General features: G+C 59.7%; 1 protein-coding gene across 3 annotated transcripts in view; it reads right to left on the bottom strand.

Annotated features, from left to right (window-relative positions):
* Positions 1–733: 733 nt before the first annotated feature.
* UBE2O (ubiquitin conjugating enzyme E2 O) overlaps positions 734–14,025 on the bottom strand; it is a 56,463-nt gene continuing 43,171 nt past the window's right edge. For 2 of the 3 annotated variants that reach the window (XM_032617183.1, XM_032617185.1), the window contains exons 2-18: positions 13,876–13,935; positions 13,638–13,748; positions 11,559–11,677; positions 10,922–10,985; positions 10,110–10,253; positions 9,682–9,791; positions 9,395–9,545; positions 8,701–9,173; positions 8,222–8,376; positions 7,860–7,972; positions 7,638–7,766; positions 6,932–7,021; positions 5,472–6,168; positions 5,097–5,233; positions 3,264–3,467; positions 3,109–3,166; positions 734–2,962 (exon numbers count right to left, since the gene is read on the bottom strand). In XM_032617183.1, coding sequence (XP_032473074.1) covers positions 2,292–2,962; positions 3,109–3,166; positions 3,264–3,467; positions 5,097–5,233; positions 5,472–6,168; positions 6,932–7,021; positions 7,638–7,766; positions 7,860–7,972; positions 8,222–8,376; positions 8,701–9,173; positions 9,395–9,545; positions 9,682–9,791; positions 10,110–10,253; positions 10,922–10,985; positions 11,559–11,677; positions 13,638–13,748; positions 13,876–13,935 — 3,486 coding nt within the window. In that variant the 3' untranslated portion in view covers positions 734–2,291. The remainder of the gene's footprint in view (positions 2,963–3,108; positions 3,167–3,263; positions 3,468–5,096; positions 5,234–5,471; positions 6,169–6,931; positions 7,022–7,637; positions 7,767–7,859; positions 7,973–8,221; positions 8,377–8,700; positions 9,174–9,394; positions 9,546–9,681; positions 9,792–10,109; positions 10,254–10,921; positions 10,986–11,558; positions 11,678–13,637; positions 13,749–13,875; positions 13,936–14,025) is intronic. The other variant, XM_032617184.1, reaches the window with a different exon arrangement.

Raw genomic sequence — 14,025 nt, 5'->3', positions numbered from 1 at the left:
GGATCAGAGCTGGTCCCGGCTGCTTTTGTAGGGGTGGGGCCCTGCCCCAGTGATGATTATGCCACATCTGGCCTGCCTCTTCGCACAAGCGGGGAGACTGAGGCTCAGAGCGAGTATGTCTTACCTAGGGCCACACGGCCAGCGAGTCTCAGCGAAAAGAGAAAGTGCCTCCGAGTTAGGCGCACTGGGGAAAACTGGCAAGGAGCAACAGAGATCAAAATGGCAGGCAGCTGGAGGAATCTAGGGCTCCCTCAGCCTCCCCTGCCCTCCTCCAGCCCGTCCTTGTGGGAGAGTGGTGGGCAGGGGTTAAAAGGAAGCAGTAGGGAGGGGCAGATGCTACCCGCTCAAAGCGGGGAACCCTTTTGGCTTCAAGCCCAGGCCAGGTGCTGCCAAGTCAGCTCCCCCAGCATCTGGAAGGAGCTGAACCGGTGCAACTGGTCAGTCGCGGGCCCCTGGGGACCACGGCTACTGCTGACGCACTGCTGAAAGGTGGCTCTTGAGGAACGGGACACGGGCCCTGCTCGGAGGCAAAAGCACCGACCCACTGAACTTCTAGACCCTCATCTCCCTGCCCCCGTGAGTCCCCCCCGGACGGGAGGCGCGGAGGCGCAGAAGCAGGCTGGGAGGGGAAGGTGCCGCTGCCTCGAGCCTCCCCAGCAATAGGGATCTTTCCTTCCCCTGGGGAGGGTGTGTGAGGTGCCCCCGAGGGGAAGAAAGGCGACAGAGCCGGATGGATGGCAGAGGCAGGTTTAATGGTGCCACCTTGTCTTTTTTGTACATTGTAATGAGCCCAACAAAAAAAAAATGCAAGTAAAAAAAAAGTTTAATCACACCGCACTTTATACAGGTATCTTAAGCAGTAGGCATTCACATCTCCACATGAACAACGCACCGGGGAAGCACAGCCCCGGCGGCAGTCACCCCGGGTGATCCTCGAACAAGACACCGGCTCCGGCCCCGCCCTTCCCGCACTGCTGCCGGCCGCCCGCGCGGTGGCGGCAGCGCAGGTGCGGAGCCAGCGTAAGGCGGACAAGACGCATCATGCTTTGGCTTCTTATTTTGTCTTTTTTTTTTCTAGTAAGTTAATATCTTTGCTTTTGAGATTTATTTTCTTTCAATCTTAAATATTACATACATACACCAGAATTACACAGCTGCGATGGCTCAACAGCGTCCCACTCAACTGGAGCTTCACATTATCAAACGCTTAGAAAACTTGTAAACCTCTGGGCCCGTCTCCGCGAGGGAGAAGCCTGCCGGCCGCCTCTCCCACGTTGAGCCTGCAGCTTGTAAGTGAAGGGCTGACAGGCCTCGCTCTCATCCTCAGGGAGAGAGGGCTGGCTCGCTGTGTTCAGGGAGCTATATGCCGCCTCCCAGCGTTAACATTTGATAGTGGGAGGGGCACAGTCTACAGGAGGGGCCCTCGCACTTGCCCTGGCCTTGTCTGTGCTGCTGCCTCCCGGGGCCCTGGGATGGGGCTGAGCGGGGGAGCAGATGCGCAAGGCCCCATGGGACAGGAAGAGCAAGGCACCTACAGCTGTTTCCTTCCCAGCAGCTCCCTGGTCCTCACTCCATGTCAGCGTGTGAGGGCCACCACCTCTCCTGGGGGTCACCCTGAACCCAGCCTGGTCCCAACCTCTCTTAGAGAGCGAGTTCAACAGGCCCAAAGGCTCTCCTGTGCAAATGGGCCAGAGCAGAGCCAGGAGTCTGTAACGGCAGCTACAACTCCCAAGGGAGTGTTGGCGCTGGGAGACAGAGGGAGGAGGCGGTTGGTGATGGCAGCAGGAGGGCCTGGGACACTAGGAAGCTACAGTGGGACTGAAGAGGACAAAGGGGACCGGGGAACCGCTGGAGCAACCCACACTTCATGCAAGGCACGTCCACTCGTCCCAGGGGTCCGGCCCCGCGGGTCCGCACACACCTGGGCCCCGAGTTCTCCCGCGTCAGCCCCCACGAAAGGCCCACCTCCGACCTGAGGTGGAGATGGCGAGGGAGGAAGTGCTGGGACACCCTGCCTGGGGTGACAAGTGGAAAATCAGCAACAGGGTTCAGATTTTCTTTGCCACGCGGACCCTGCTTGCTGGAAGATTGCTTGGGAATAGAAATGGCAGCATCTCAAGAAACTTCCTGCACTTCAGCATCAAACTCACCTTGGGAAGAAAAGGGCAATGGGCGGGGCTTGCACTGAGGACGGAGGAGGAAAGGGAAGAGGGGAGGTTCCAGGGGAGGGAGTGAGCAGGCAGCAGCTGGCCTCTCCCCGCGGCGGCGCTCCTTCCTCCAGGGCTGGCTGACTACTTGTCCTCCAGGCTCTCGGGCATGCCTGCCTCCATCAGAGCGGCCCGGAACTGCGTCAGGACCCCCCGGATGCTCTTGATGAAACCCTTAGACAGCGGGAAGAGGGGGAAGCCGATGTCAGGGTAGCCACTCTTCTCAGGCAAGAAGCTCCGGTAGCTCTTTCTCCGCTTCTTTGGTTTGACACTGGGTGGCACTGAGGCGTCAGGCGCTGCCTCCGAAGTCTGGTCTGTGCGGTCCCTGCTGGCTGAGGCCGGGCCCTGCGCGCCGCCCTCCGAGTCTGAGCCCTGGGAGGCCTCTCCAGGGGCCAGCCCTCCGTCCTCAGGTTCTTCTCGGCCGTAGTCTGAGAGCTCGGCCAGAGCTGGCGGCTCTGGAGAGCTACTGTCCTTGGGAAGCCCGTTGGGCAGCGCTTGGGCCCTCTCCAGCAGGGCGTGGGTTTCCAGCCAGGACTCAATGCGGTTCACCAGCCGCCAGCCGCCAGTGCTGAAGTGCTGCCGGATCTCCTGCTCGAAGACCTCGGGCGGCCGCCGCACCAGCTGGGTCATGGACTGCACCACGCGGATGAGCGCCATCTCGTTGTAGCAGCGACTGTTCTCATAGCCCTCCTGCAGGCCGCGGTCGCTGTCAAAGCCGGCTTCGTTGTAGTACGGTTCATTCACCAGGATTAGACCTGCGGGGGGAGAAGCCCATCAGGCCCGCCCGATCTCAACCCCAGAGAGGAGACCAGAGCTACAGACAGGAGGTGGGGGACGCAAAAGCCAGAGTCACTGTGCCCTCTGGCAGCCCTGTCACCACCCCCGGCCCCGCCCACCGTACCTTGGATGGAGATGAGCACCTGGAGAAGGCTGGATTTGCTCGTCCACCTCTCTGTCCCCTAAAACACACACACAGTGCCATCGATCAACTCTGTCCCAGACACCCGTCCAGACTGGCCTCCCCCAGTCCTGACCAGGTGCCGGCACCGTACCCACCTTTCCAATCCAGGTGCCCAGGAGGCTGACGCACACCTTCCCATTGTCATACAGGTTGGGGTTCAGACGGCCACTGCACTGGGAGAGGTAGCAGAAGTGGGGGGGCACGGCTGGGTAGATGTTGGGGAGCTGGATGTCGAACAGGTAGAGCCCGTCCTCGTAGGGGGTGCGAGTGGGGCCCTTGATTAGGGCTGAGAAGAGGTCCTAGAGGAGGGAGGGAGGGAAGGCTGAGGTTGGCGGCGGGCTTCCACACGGGGCAGCTGGATGTGATCTTTTCCAGGGCGCTGTGCGGCTCCAGCAGGAGCAGCCCCCCTGGGACTCCAGACACTGCCCGCAACGGAGAAGCTAAACGCAAACATCTCTGTGCAGACCTGCTTGGCATCTTTTAACTCCTGGCACAAAAAGAATTTTCCAAGCCGGTTTGTATCCTACCAGGTTTTTTCCTTATACATCATTACTTGTAAGTTGCAGTCCTCAAAACAGCCCCCCACCCCCAGTGAAGCAAGCAACAATTACAACCCATCAGAAGATGAAAGAACATTCCAGGATGGCAAGGCTGCACTTGCTTTTAGGGAACTAGAAGGATGAGAGGAACTGGAGTCAGGGAAAATGCTGGGAGACCACTAGAAACTGAGGCTGTAAGTCATCAAGGAGACTCTCCACAGACACCAGAGATCCACACTGACTGTCGGGGTTGGGGGGGACCATCGCCAGGGCAACGTGCCGGGTGAGCAACGAGCTGGGAGCCGGCTAGGGCCGAGGACGAGCTGGTGACGGAATCCTCGCGTGTGCTTGGGACTGGAGCCACTCTGTGGGCCTCAAGATAACACACGATTTCCCTTTCCCTCTGAGTGAGATTTGGGTAGAAAGCGAACAAAAGAGTTCTTCCATCAGCAGAGCTGAGATGGGCTGGAATTTTCAAAAGGAATTTTACTAAAACCCAAGGAAAACGAAAAGCATCATCAAGAACCTCGAGCAGCCCTGACCACGCACGCGCTCCTGGCCCTGCCCTGGGGTCTCTGGCCGCCTGCAGGCCCATTTCAACAGTGCCTCTCTTTGTGGTCCCTTTCCTTTGGCCCCTTCCTCCAGGCCTGGGCTGGAGCTGAGGCCTCACTCGGACCCAAATTCAGTGTCTCGCATGGTGCCTGGCACACAGCAAGGCCCAGTGAAGGTCTGCTGAACAATAAGGTGGCAGATGGACCACGCTCGCTCACTTCTGGAACAAACAAGGAGGCACTCACACGCCTCCACCAGCATGACTCAAAACACGGGGCCCAGGTCACAGAGAAGTGGCAAATGGAGTGTGACGTGGCCACGGGAGGCTATACTGTCCTGTAGCTAAAAAGCAATGACCTACATCAGTGTGAATCAACATGGGTAGGTCTCAAAAATTACTCTGTTGACTGAAAAAAAAAAACAAGTTATAGATGACGTGTATGATGATGTGCTATTCGTGTAGAAGAAATCCTACAAGATAGGCTGGTTTATGGCGATGCACGAACACGTAAACACAGAAGTAGATCACCTAGAAGGAGACCCATGAAACTCCTGAAGTCATGGCCCCTGGGGGCAGGGTGAGGATTGGTCAAAGGCAACTATGACTTTTTCTAAAATGTTCTAGTTTTTCAAAAAACGAGAGAAGAGTCAGGTGATCATTACAATCTCAAGCTAACTTTTAAAAGGACGACCATCTGGTCTAGACACACACGTGGGACTCTTGCCAGCCGTGTGGCTCCCCCGGCAGAGCCTGTCCTGCCCCGTAAGGAGTCGCCGAGGCTGCAGCCTCTCGGGTGCCCGGCGGTCCCCAGGCCCGGCCCGCACCCGGCTACTTGCCATTCTGTCCTCGAAGGTCTTGACCATGATGCCGTCGGGCAGCGAGGTGGCCAGCAGGGCCATCTCCTTCCGCACCGTGCTGAAGAACTTCTTGGCTTCTGGAGGCTGGAACTCAATTTTCTTAAAAGAGTGATTTGCTAGAGGGGGAAAGAGAGTGGTCAGTTCCTTAGGGCGAGGCCTGGGAGCTCCACCTGGAGGTGCGGCGGCCGCTGGGAGCGCTCCCCCGACAGGTGGATGAACCCACATGCTCCCTGCCCTCCTCTTCTGGCATGGGGACTGGTGCCCAGGCCAGGGAAACGGCTCCCCCGCCCTGGGCGGCAGCCAGGGGCCAGCCACCTGGCCTCCAGATCTGGAACACACATGGGGCGAACTCACAGGGCGCAAACTCCAGCACCGAGAAGACCTCGCCCTTGGCGCTGGTGAAGGTGACCCCGGGCTTGCCGCCGCACTGCTGGCAGAGCACCGGGGTCTCGCTGGGCCACTCGGCCTTCACAGGCGACTGCCCCTCGGGCTTGTCCTCCTTGCGCTCAGTGTCTGGCACCGCCTCCATCTTCTCCTCCTCTGCGATGGCCACGTTGTCCAGGGTCTTCTTGAGGTTTTCCTGCAGCTTCTTGATGTCGTCCAGAAACTTCTTCTCCCGCGTCGGCTTCTCCGGCTCCGCCGTGGGCGAGGTGGGCGAGCCCGTCAGAAGCTGCTCCACGGTCATGTTCTTGAGGCTCTCCAGGATCTTGATGGCCTCTTTCAACTCCCGGAAGCTCTTCGGGGGCCCATCCTTGCCAGCCTTCTCCATCAGCCCAGCCACAGGGGCGGCCATGGCCACGGCTCCCTGGATGGCGGCCGTGGCAGCCTCCTCGCTGATCACCACTCCCTTGTCCTCCTCGGGGGCCGCTGGCTGCTCAGTGGCTGGGATGGGGGGCTCCTCTATCTTGGGGTGCTCGTCCTCCACCAGCCCATTGTCCGTCTCCCAGCTGTCACTGTCATCCTCCCACTCATCCGAGGACGCCCCACTGGTGCTGCCTTCTACCGAATCATAGTCTGACTCCTCGATCTCAGACTCGATGTTGTACAGGTGCTGGTGGGGGGAGATGGGGTGCGAGCCATTCAGGGGCGCTCTGCCAGGACCCCAACCCTCAGAGCTGATGGCGCCCTGAGGCCTCGGCAGCCACGCCACCCTTCCTCCCTTTCCTGCTCTGGCCTCCGCAGCTGGGCCTCTGTGCTTGGTGGGCCCTAGGCCCCTGAGAGGCACCTCCGCTGCCCCAGCCCCACCCATGGGCCCAAGGCCCAGCCAAGGCCTGTTCCAGCCTCCTGGCTGCTGGGCGCACTTGGTCAGCGGGGCTGTGTCACAGCCTGTTCCCGCCCCTGGAATGGCCTCCTGGACGAGGGGTGAGCCCCTTCCCCACCCCATGTTGGTGCCAGGAGAGGGGAGCTGGGGTGTGAGCATCAGCTCAAACAAGGGAGCGAAGAAGCAGCGTCAAAGACAGCCCTGCCGCTCAGAACCCATCTGCTTTCTCTCCCTGATCTGTGAAAGTTTTCCTAGAAGTGTTGGTGTGAAGGCTCTGTTTCTTAAAGGAAGCAACCTGTGTTTTCTTAGCACAGTGGATGGGGATCCAGGCAGATCTGGGAGGTCTGAGAAAATCTACACACGACTGGCAATCCAGCTGTAGGCTGCCTCTCTGCTTTCCCGACTCTCTCACCCCGGGGCTCTGGGTGTAACACTGCCTTTCCTTTCCCTGAGACCTTCCTCCCCCAAAGCAGACTCCCTGCCCAGGAAGATCTGAGCTCCCGGCCCGGCTGCCGCGGTCTGGAGCCGCGAGGTGGGCTCTGCAGGGGCTCACCTGGGGCAGGATGATGGTCTTTGAGTTATCAGCCCACACCACCTCCACCTTGCTGCTGACGTCCACACGGGCAACCTGGCCGACCGACGGCTGCAGGGCAAATGGGACAGGTTCAAAGGTGCAGCTCCCCAAGGGTGATGGCAGGGGCAAGGCCATGAGAACAGAAGGGATGTGGGCACCAGCCAGAGACCACCGTTGAGTAACTCGAGCACAGGATCCTTTGGTTGAAACACCCCCAATGCTCACCGTCCACTGAGCCCCCCACTCACTCCCTTCCTGCTCAGAGCACCCTGGTCTCTCCGGGCTTCCAGCCTCGGGACTCTCGTCCCCACTCTTCCTCTGCCTGGAATCTGCCCAACCCCACCCCGTGTCCCCACTTGGGCTCCAGGGCCCAGCTCAGACGCCACCTCCCCAGGCCTCTCCTGTGCTCCTGTAGCGCCTGACACCACGCTCGTGGCGCGGAGGACGGGAATGGGCTTCTCTAATAGGCCCGGGGAGCAGCTGTGTGAACGAGGCCTGAGCCCGGCAGGCAGGTGAGTCCTCGTGCAGGTGCTCGGACTGAGGGACCCCACTGCCGGCAGCCGCTCTCCTGGGGAAGGCGCTTGGGGTGGACACGCAGCCCGAAGGACTTGCAGGTCTTGGCTCCGGGTGCCACCTGGTGGCACCATGATGTACTGCAGCTGACACAAGGCCAGGGCGCACGTACCTCATCCTCCCTGTGAGGCCCTCCATCCTCAGTGTTGCCAATTCGGATAACAATATCGGTTGTGCGGAACCGGAAGTCAGGGTGATCGGCAATGTCGTAGACGCTCACATCTTCCTCCTCTCCAATCAGCTGGGAAAGGATGGGTGGTCGTGAGCGCAGGGGCCCTACATCCAGCCCACCAGAGCCCACCCTGAAGGAAACGTGGGGGCAGCACCCGCTCACCTCCACGTCGTCCCCACTCGGCCGCAGCTTGAACCACTTCACCATGCAGGTGCGGCCCACGTGGTCCCCAGACTGCACCACGCCGTAGACAGCAGGGTCCGGACAGCTCTGGACTGGGGACCCAGCGGGGAGGGGGGGGCGCATGACTAGCTAAGGCACCCTGGTGGTGCCACCTGCCACCCACCCACCCACCCCACTGCACGTCAACCACAACGGGGCCCAGAACCCACTGCTTCCCTGGCTCGGTCAGTGCAGGCCAGAAAGGCTCCCCGAGTCTTCAGAAGAGTGAGCCACCATCCAAGGGGAGTGTCCGTGATGCCCAGACCTCTCGCCCCTTCTTCCCAAGCCCCACCCGGCGCTACCTCGCTTGTCCACCACGAAGTCTCCAGGGCAGAACTCATTGTTGTCCAGGTGGTGCACAGGGAAGAGGTCGTTGGAGCGGACGTTGCACTCCACGGAGCCATCCTGCCACATCACGTCTGCTGAGGTCATCGTGGTCACCACCTCCACCGCCACCCTGCAGGGCAGGACCAGTGAGGAAAGGGCAGCTATGCTCTCTACCCACCGCCCCACCTCGCAGGCTTGGTAACCTGAAACCCTGAGCACCAGGCATCTCCTCCGGGAAGGGGCCCCCGTCCCACCCTCTCCCACTCCCAGATCCCTCCTTCCCACCCAGCCAAGCCCAGGCACCCATGTCATCTCGGCTGGGCGCCCCTGAGCCTTCGTGGGGCCTGCAGACCACGAACACACCCACGAGCATGTGAGCCTGGGTGTGCAGGCGTGTGGGGGCGGGGCGGGGGCAGGACACCCGGCCGGGAAAGGGAGGCGCCCCTGAGCTCACCTGTCCCCCGGCTTGAAGTCCCGACTGATCTTATTCTTCTTCCTCTTGTGTTTCCGCTTTAAGTTCTTGATGGACAAGGGGATGCTCTTCTTGCGACCTGCGCCGCTGCCGCTCTGGGAGGAGGTGGTGGAGCTGGCAGAGGAGGTCACCGAGCTGCTGTCGTCTGTGTCGTCGGCGGCCTCGTCATCGGCGTCCTGCTCGGCCGAGTGCAGCCGGTCGTCCCCGCCCTCCTTCAGTAGGAAGGGGGGCAGCTGCTCGCCCCCCTCGTGGGCCTCCTCGGGGCCCTCGTCCTGCATCTCCACGGGGCTGGCAGACCCATCGGGCGTCTCCTCAGGGCTGGCGGACCCTGCTTCGCTCTTGGCTTTGGCCGCCCCCTTCTTGCCTGTGTCCTCCACGGAATGGTCCCTGGAGCACCGGGAGTCCGGGGAGCAGGACATGATCCTCACAACCTGCTTCTTGAGGAGGCGCTTCACCTGCGGGGAAGGAATGGGGAGGGCGGGCGCTGTGGAGAGCCGGCTGACGCGGCCGGACCCCAGGCAGCTCGGTCTGAGGGGTGACAGCTGTACACACCTAACTGGCCTGCAAGGGTCATCGGGGCTGCCCCCCAAGGCCTAAAGCACAGACCTTCCTGCTGTGGAAATGGCTCCAGGCCAGTTCCTCAAACGCCCGCCAAGCCCCAAGCCCGAGGACATACCTTCTTGGCCACAGAGCCCTCCCCCTGGGCGCAGTGTTTTTCTGGACATTCACAGGCAATCCTGGCCGGCTCTACCTTGGCTGGGAAGACATACAGACAGCGCTCGCCGAGCTGCCGCTGAGCATGGTCAAAGCATCCGAGACGCTTCACCCTGGGAGGGGAGGGAGGAGAGGCAGGGGCTGGGCCAGGGGTTTCTCAGCCCCGCGCACCCGTGCCCGCGGCCCAGAGACTTGCTTGGGGACCGCCCCTGGGGGTGCTGGAGCGGGTGGCGCACTGGAGCCGCTCACCTGCCTAGGTTTTCCTGGGTGATGACAGAGGGCGGGGGGCTAACGCTGTCCGTGCCCCCTGGACAGAAGCTCTTGGTAATCCACGTGACCTTCAGCTCCACAACCTGCACCTGGGGGTGGCGGGCGGGACGGGGCCACGGTCAGCAGGCTCTAATGCCCTCTCTTTAAGCAGCTGTCCGGAGCCCACCTGCCCCCAGAGCAGGAAGCAGGTCCTCATCACGGTGCAGCACCAAGTCTGGACACCCCCAGAACAGGCCCACCCCTGCGGCCTCCTCACCTCCAGTCATGGCCCAGAGGACCTGCCACTCTCCACCCTCCCACCTTGCTCGGCCCGGGTTCCCTTGGTCCTCAGAGAAGCCCCACCCCAGGTGAGGCAGCGGGGGCGGGAGATCCAGGGCCTCACCCCCCTGTCCCGCCCCCACCCCTACCTCTTCGACCAATACGCGGAACTTGCTCTTGGTGCTGAGCACGGGCTTGACCCCTGACAGCCACTGGACACTGGAGAAGATCTTGGCAGGGCCAATGAGCACCTGGCCTGGGTAGAAGCCGTAGGAATCATCAAAGAAGAGACCCTGCAGGATTGGGGGCCAGAGAAAAGTCCCTGTGAGCACTGCCTCCTCAGGGGAGGGCGCTCTCCATACCCGCACCCCCCTGCTCTGCGCCTGGCTCCCGCTGGCCCCGCACCTCCAGCTCCACAGCCCCTAAGGCTCCGGAGCAGCACCTCCCAGACCTCAGGTGCATATAAATCACCACGGATCTTACTGAAATGCACGTCTGACCCATTCTGCTTCCAAGCCCTCAGGCCACAACAATGCTGCTGGTGCAGGGGAGGCACTTTAAGGACTAAAGCTCCAGAGGACAGGGGTCCCCAAACCTGCTTAATCACACACACTCCCCTAGTATTCTTACTGACAAACTGTGTCATGTACTACTGTTCTAAAATGTCAATTGCAGTAAAATATTGCGTACGCCCTAAGAAAACAGGAGACTTAAAAAGGATGAGATACAAAGTTAACGAAATGCAAAGAAAGGTCCTACTGCTTTCTGCCTACACCCAAACTTCCATACCTTTGGATACACACCGCCCCCTTTCTAGGAAAGCAACGGTGTAGAAGCAGTGGTTAGCCTGGGTCAGCTCCAAGCTCTCTGCTGAGAAGTCCCTCCTGCACAGCCCAGGGACTGAGGAACATGGGATGAGGGGCCCCCCACCCCCCAGGATCCTTGGGTGGTGCCAACGTACAGAGTCGCTGACATGCGGGCAGACATCGTAGAGCTTGGCACCATCCTCTGTGTTCATGGAGCACCTGCAACAGGGCACAGGGGCTTGGTTGGCACCTGACACAGTGCCTGAGTCTTAGGGGAGGCGAGGCAGCCAGGACCCCTTGTGGTGCCGGTCAGGATCTAAAGGGCTTGTCCAGAGGTGTCAATACGTCCACTCCCGCAAAACAGGCAATTCATCCTCCACCCACACCTCAGCCCCTGCACTGGTACAAGGAACTCTCCTAAAACAAACAAGACTCTACCCCCAGATCTGAGCGTTCACCACCATTAAGGTGCCTAAAATAAAGCATCAGCTCCTCTCGCGTGTCCTAAATGAAAATGCAGCTCTCCCGAAGCCACGGTACAGCCTAGACCAGAAACTGAGCCAGAGAACCAGGCCGGGCTGACAAGGAGACCAGCCCAGGGTCAGGTCCTGAGACTCGGGGCCCCGAAAGCCTGCAGCCCCTGGCATGACCCTCGAGGAAGCGAGACAACAGCCCCTGCCCCCCTTCCCGGGCCGCCCCGCTGGACGGGCTCCTCCGCGGGGAGATCAACAGCCCCTGCCCCCCTTCCCGGGCCGCCCCGCCGGACGGGCTCCTCCGCGGGGAGATCCGCACCTGGCGCCGTTGGATAGCTTGAGGATGATCTGGTTCTTCAGGTCGTAGACCTTCCCCAGCCAGCAGTCATAGGCGATGTAGTCCCCATACATGAAGGGCTGCAGGTCAGGGGGACAGGGCTGTGAGAGGTGGCCGATGAGGCTGGTGTCCAGGGCACCAGTTCCTCTTGGCCGCACAGACAGGTCCGACCTGATAGCTGCTGCAGCAGGCTTTCCCCTGAGTCCAGCTGCACCCCAGCTCCCCTCCCACGCAGAGGCAGAAGCTTGACGGCGTCCCAGGGACACAGGACACGTACGTGGGAGCGGGCGGGGGAGGGTGGTTATATAGACGAATAAGTAAAGTGATTTAAGCAAATAAATAACTCAACTGAGGATATCGAGAGCCAAGTCTCTCACTACTGGGGACGGCACTCACTAATACAGGAACAGGGAGGGCAAGAGAGGAGGGACCTGAGGAGCTGGACTGGGGCTGGAAGGATCAAGACGAACCCATACATCTTACACACACAGAACAGGCACGGACGTATTTAGACGTGTGTGTGTGTCTACCTATGTACACATACATGTATTCCCCCGTGTTGCCCTGAATAGGGCCTAGCAGCGATTAGCACACCCAGCGTGCATCCAGACCTTGGCTTTTGAAATACCATTTTCTGAAAGGAACCAGGGCTCCCTGAAGAAACAGCTGACTCTAGGCTGGATGAGAAAAAATACAAGATGGAAAGAAAGTGTTTAAAAAAAAAATGGTGGGGATATGTCAAAAGGACACACATGTCAGCTTGAAGGGGATCCGACTGGCCAAATGTGGGACCATTCAAGCAACAAAACAAATAATGACAGTAATAGGTTATTACCAACTGAACAAAACAGGAATCTCTGCATCCATACTGATGTAAAAAATGAATAAATAAATGGGACAGAAAGTACAGCTCTTCCGTACAGTAGATGCCAAACTGATAAAAACAAGTAGGCAACGATGGAGTCATAAAATCCCTATTTAGCAGCCACCGGAATGCTGGCTGATTCAGCTGGGAATTGTTAATGGAAGCTAAGGCTGATGTACGGGGGTCTGAGAAGTACCGGGTTATTGACACAATCCCGGAATATCTCCCCACAAAGCTGATACAGTCGCTTCCAACGGGGTGAATGCTGACTTTACGGTGGGGAGGCATGGCAGAGCCCCAGACGACTGGGGAGCAAACGGAATGTCCCCACCCTGCGGCCATGGGACGTTCCGGGCCAGCGAAGAGCTCAGCGGCACTTCCGTGGCAGTTCTGCCAAGAACGCAGGGCCCCAGGCTGGTCACGGGCACCGTCAGATGGCCCCACGCTCAGGGTCACCCGGGATAAGGAAGACAAAGCAAGAGTGGGGAACCTCTCCAGACTGAGGGAGATCAGAGAGCTGACAATTCTTGTGTGTGCTCCTGATGGAATCCTGGGTCAGAGGGGAAAAAGGAGATCGTTGGGACAACTGGATGAGGTCTGTGGATTGGACAGTATTGGGTCAAAGTCCTTGTCTGGGGCTCTGAATGGTGGTTAAACAGCAGAGTGTTTCTGTTTTGGGGAAATACACATTGTAGTACTTAGGGGTCATATAGCATCATACCTGTAGTTTGCTTTCAAACGTTTCAGAAAAGGGGAGGAGAGAGAGAGAGGGAGAGAAGGCAGTGGGAGGAGTGAGAAAGAGAGAGCGACAGAGGAGTACAGAGAGGTGGGGAAGGAGGGAGGAAAGGCGCTGGAGCCAATGCAGCGAAACGTCGCCAGCTAAGGAACCTGGATGTTGCAGGGGATAAAGGTACCTACAACTTTTCAGTAAGTTTGAAATCACTAAAAAAGTAAGCTGAAAAGAAATTTGTTCCAAAAAAAAGCATTAGAGGAGAAGGGAAACCAGCAGTCTCTGCTGGAGACGTAAAGCTGTGTCCTGACCTCGCGTCTCAATGGCTGACTCACAAGAAGCATGGTCAGGCTGCAGGGAGCGAGCTGACTGCTGGGCTTGGCCGCCCGGCCTGGGAAGGTGCCGCGGAGAGAACCAGAGCCCCGAGAGGGGAGGTCAGCAGGGGTGGCAGGCGGGGCGGGCTCACCCAGATGTGCTGCAGGTCCTTGCTGTTGACGGGGTAGACGATGCAGTTGGTGCCAATGAGCTTCACGGCGCAGTCGATGTTCACGTCGATCACCGTGCCACACTGGCTGTCCTGCGGGGGAGAAGGCATCCAGGTCCCGGCAGGCACCCCGCGGGGCCACCCGGCAGACCCGGCCAGCACATGCCCCAGGCCACCCCCGCCCCCAACCCTGCCCCACCAAGTGGGACGCGGGACTCACAGTGGAGCGCATGTGCCGGACCACATCCCGGGGCACCACGGAGCGGTCCTCCAGTTTCAACTGGAACAGAGAGCACAGGTGTCAGAGCACGGCCCCCAAAATCACCTACAGGATACAGTCTCCTCCCTACCTCTTAGTGAAGCGTAGCAT

The sequence above is a fragment of the Phocoena sinus genome, chromosome 20 (assembly GCF_008692025.1).
Source record: "Phocoena sinus isolate mPhoSin1 chromosome 20, mPhoSin1.pri, whole genome shotgun sequence".
Classification (NCBI taxonomy): domain Eukaryota; kingdom Metazoa; phylum Chordata; class Mammalia; order Artiodactyla; family Phocoenidae; genus Phocoena; species Phocoena sinus.
This window is presented reverse-complemented; position numbering and strand designations above follow the sequence as displayed.